General features: G+C 33.7%; 1 protein-coding gene across 1 annotated transcript in view; it reads left to right on the forward strand.

The window, feature by feature from the left end:
* Positions 1-2,238, forward strand: part of LOC118767512 (neuropeptide Y receptor type 5-like) — a 12,403-nt gene extending 10,165 nt beyond the window's left edge. Inside the window, exon 2 of the mRNA XM_036512200.1 lies at positions 1,197-2,238. Within this exon, the coding sequence (XP_036368093.1) occupies positions 1,201-2,235 (1,035 nt within the window). The 5' untranslated portion in view covers positions 1,197-1,200 and the 3' untranslated portion in view covers positions 2,236-2,238. The remainder of the gene's footprint in view (positions 1-1,196) is intronic.
* Positions 2,239-4,561: the final 2,323 nt, after the last annotated feature.

Here is a 4,561-nt window from a genome sequence, read left to right on the forward strand (position 1 = left end):
GCCTTGTGAGTGGATTTGGTAGATGGAAACTGAAAGAAGCCTGTCATATATATATGTATGTGTGTGTGTGTGTCTGTGTTTGTCCGCCCAACATCACTTGACAACCAATGCTGGTGTGTTTACATCCCCTTAACTTAGCAGTTCAACAAATGAGACCCATAGAATAAGTACTGGGATTACAAAGAATAAGTCCTGGGGTCGATTTGCTCAACTAAAGGCAGTGCTCCAGCATTGCCACAGTCAAATGACTGAAACAAGTAAATAATAATTAAAAGAATATATTTGTGTATATATGTATGTATATATTTATGTGTGTGTATCTTTGTGTCTGTCTTTTTTCCTCTGTCACTGCTTGACAACCAATGTAGGTTTGTTTACATCCCCATAACTTAACAGTTCAGCCAAAGAGACCGATATGATAAGTACTAGGCTTACAAAGAATAAATACTAGGTTTAATTTCTTTTACTGAAAAAGCTTTTAAAGAAATGCTCCAGTATGGCCGCAGTCTAATGACTGAAACAAGTAAAAGAATATAAAAATAGGCATAGCTGTGTGGTAAGATTGCTTCGCAACCACATGGTTCTGGGTTCAGTCCCACTGTGTGGTACCTTGTACAAGTATCTTCTACTATAGCCCTGGGCTGACCAAAACCTTGTGAGTAGATTTAGCTGATGGAAACTGAAGGAAGCCCATTATTATGTGTTTGTGTGTGTGTGTATGTATTTATGTGGGGGTGTATGCGTTTATGTGGGGGGCATGTATCTGTGTATGTGTTTGTGTGTGCATATGTTTGTGTATGTGTATGTTTGTGTTTGTGTGTGTGTATATGTATGTATCTGTTTGTGTGTGGTGGAGGGGTGTGTATGTGTTTGTGTGTGTGTGGGTGTGTGTGAGTTTGCTTCTCATTGTCTTGACATTCTGTGATACTCATAAATGAGTGTCACCGCCATTCACAATGTGACATTTGTTTCCAGTTTTGTACAAGAACATGTCTGGCCTTGGAGAAAACATTACCTTTCTTGGCAACAGGTAAGCATCCATGACAGCAGCAGCTGCAAAAAAGTTCTCCCTTATAAAACTCCATCAGACACATGTAAGCCCAGAAATGTAAGTATCAAAACGATGCTGATTCTTGTCCTTCTTCATTCATATTGTCTACTTTACTTATTCCTTTTCTTTTCTTTTTTCTTTGCAGTTTGATGATGGATGTCATTCAGAAAATGGAACAAGATGTCAGAGAGAACAATGATACTGTACCAAGATTCAACCAAACTTTATCGGTCAAAGATTTCCAAGACATTCTATCAGAGAATAACCACTGGATGGAACCGTCGACCGAAGTGTGTCTTATAGTGGCCTATTCTCTCGTTATGATATTTGGCATAGTTAGCAATTTCCTAGTTTGCTATGTCGTATATCGGAACAAACAACTATGGTACCCGCTCAACTTCCTCATTGTAAACTTGGCTGTATGTGATGTGTTCCTCAGTTTCAGCCTACCATTGACACTATCGAAGCTAATTCTTCAGTTCTGGATCTTCGGAAACATTATGTGTAAGATTACCTCGGCAGTACAGACTTTGGTAACGTTTGTGTCAACGTTTACGATCGTATCGATTGCTATCGAACGGTACCATATCATTGTGAACAATAAAAACAGAGGAAAGACCAACCAAGCAATTGTTGTTGGCAACATTTTGGTAATCTGGACGGCAGCGCTTTGTTTAAGCATCCCCATGTTTATATTCCATCGCGTCGACAAAAAGGAGATCATACCGACGCTGCTTGTCTACGAGATATGCATCGAGACGTGGTCATCGTATGTTGCTCGTGCCACTTTTACATCCTGTCTTGTACTGTTACAGTATTTATTCCCCTTGATACTCATCATCGCGATGCACTACCAAATCTACAATTATTTGCGGCAACAGATCCTGAAAAGTTTCATCTACGACAAACGGACTATAAAGATCTACAAACGCAACAAGAGGAACCTTATCATTCTCACGACCACCACAATGACGTTTGCCATCACATGGCTCCCCGTTACCATCTTAAATGTTTTGGTTGATTATGACCACCGCCTCTTCGGTGGATCGAACTTCAATCTCACCTACTCCATATGTCTTTTGATAGCTATCAGTTCCGTCTCCATCAACCCCATTGTCTATGGGTTATTAAATAGCAAGTTTAGGGCAGCACTTTCTGATATTTCGCCCTTTACCATGCTGTAAAAAGAAGGGGTTTGTGCACAGAGAGGTTTGCTAAATATTTAAATCTGGTGTTATTCTGGGAATGTTGCAATCTCCAAACTGAATTGACTTCTTGGACTTAAATAACTATTTTCCCTGATATTTGCAATGTTATTAAACATGCAGGTGAATGTTACACATAATGATGAACATTTTATATAATATATGCATATATATATGTGTGTGTGTGAGAGTGTATATATATATATATATATATATATATGCATGTATTTGTGCTTGTGTGTGTACATATGTGTATATATGTGTATGTCTGGATTGGTATGATATAGATACAAAAGACACATACACATAGATAAACATATGTATGTATGTATGTGTGTATATATATATATATATATTATATACATGCACACACATATACACAGTGTAATATATATGTGAAAGCATTATATGTATTGTATAGTGTAAAATATATAAGACATCCTTTTCAGAAAGATAATTATCCTATACTCAGGTAAGTCATATCCGTCTTGAAACCACAAACTGATATCACACATATATACATATGTATGTATGTGTGTGTGTGTGTGTTTGTATTTATGTATGTATGAATAAATATGTATTTATATGTAAGTCTATGTGTGCAAATGTATGTATTTATGTACATGTATGTATATATACACACGCACACATATATTTATGTATATGTATATGCATATATGTATGTATATGTGTATACATATATATGTGTGTTATGTGTGCGTGTTTATATATATATCTATATATGTATATATATACTTCATTTAAAAGCAGCAGAAATATAACAAAAGCTGTTACTCAGAGTTTCAAGTTCCCGCTCGTCAGACAGTTTTGTTAAAATATAAATTATGTTTGAGACTATTTGTATATATGTATATACAGATATATATATGTGTGCGTATACATATACATACATACATACATACATGCATGCATATACTTGCTACATGCATGGCATAAAATTAAATTGTAAATGGTCAGGGAATGATGTTCAATGTATTTTTGCTGTGATATGCGTGAAGAAAGTACCCCGATGGTGAGATTCTTCATAAAAGCCTCTTGGAGATGACAGAACGGATCGGTGATGATAGAACCTCAGAATTCTTACTTATTTTTATCATTCTAATAATATTTAAAACAAAACTCGTGAGAAAACAAAAGAAGGGTCTTAGTTTGAGTGGAGCCCGAAAGTAGACCCCCTATGGAAATGTTTTTTATATTTGCTTTCAGCAAAGTGTGTGTGCATATATATATATATATGTATAAATATATATATATATGTATATATATATATATAACCCATGCTAGCATGGAGAACGGACGTTAAACGATGATGATGATATATATATATATATATATATATATATAGGTTGGGTTTTCAGTTAAATTCTTAAATCTTTCTCTATTTGTCATTGTCATTCCATGTTAACATGACTGAAATGAGGAAAATTTTATTGTTTATTCAAATTTTTTAAAAAATTATTAACAAAAGTTTACTGAAGAAGGGTAACACTATAAAAAAAGAAGAAAAAAAACACACAACTCTCCAATAAAAATATTTTTCATGTTAATTCAAATATTGGAAATTATTAAAATAAGGAAAAAAAAAAAATAACCCAATGAATTTTTCTGACAACTTAACACACACACTAATATTGAAAAATGAGAATGAATTATCAACACCAAGCTGGTGGGTAAAACAAATAAACATGTTATCCTCAAATCCCGTACAGTCTCGTGTAACCTCTTGTATTTTCACCCAAGACAGAGACGAGTACGAACATTCTCACGTAGCAGGCTTGATAATTGTTGAGTGATTCCCACCATGAAACCATTGGTAGCCTTGTTAACTCACAAATAAAACTAATGAGTGTATTTATATATATATATTATATATACATGTATGTATATATATATATATACACATATGTATATGTATATATATATATATATATATATATAATATATGTATGTATATATATATATGTATATATATATATATATATTATATATATAATATATATGTATAATATATATTATACACATACACACTCAAGTGGCATCTATTTACAGCTAAGTTGGACTGTGTTATTTGTTGTTGTTGTTGCTGTTAATCTTAAATCAACCCTAATTGAGTAGGTCTATGATCAAATGTATTCCAGCCATGACCATCTCATCTATTATTGAAATACATTACTCCTACATTATATCATCTAATTTCTCACAACTTTTTCTTTTTTTGTTAAGATGTGAGGGTGGTGTACTTCAAGAGGAATGTAGCTGTTATTTCTAGCAAGCCAAGTTTCTG

Source organism: Octopus sinensis, linkage group LG22, assembly GCF_006345805.1.
Source record: "Octopus sinensis linkage group LG22, ASM634580v1, whole genome shotgun sequence".
Taxonomy (NCBI): Eukaryota; Metazoa; Mollusca; class Cephalopoda; order Octopoda; family Octopodidae; genus Octopus; species Octopus sinensis.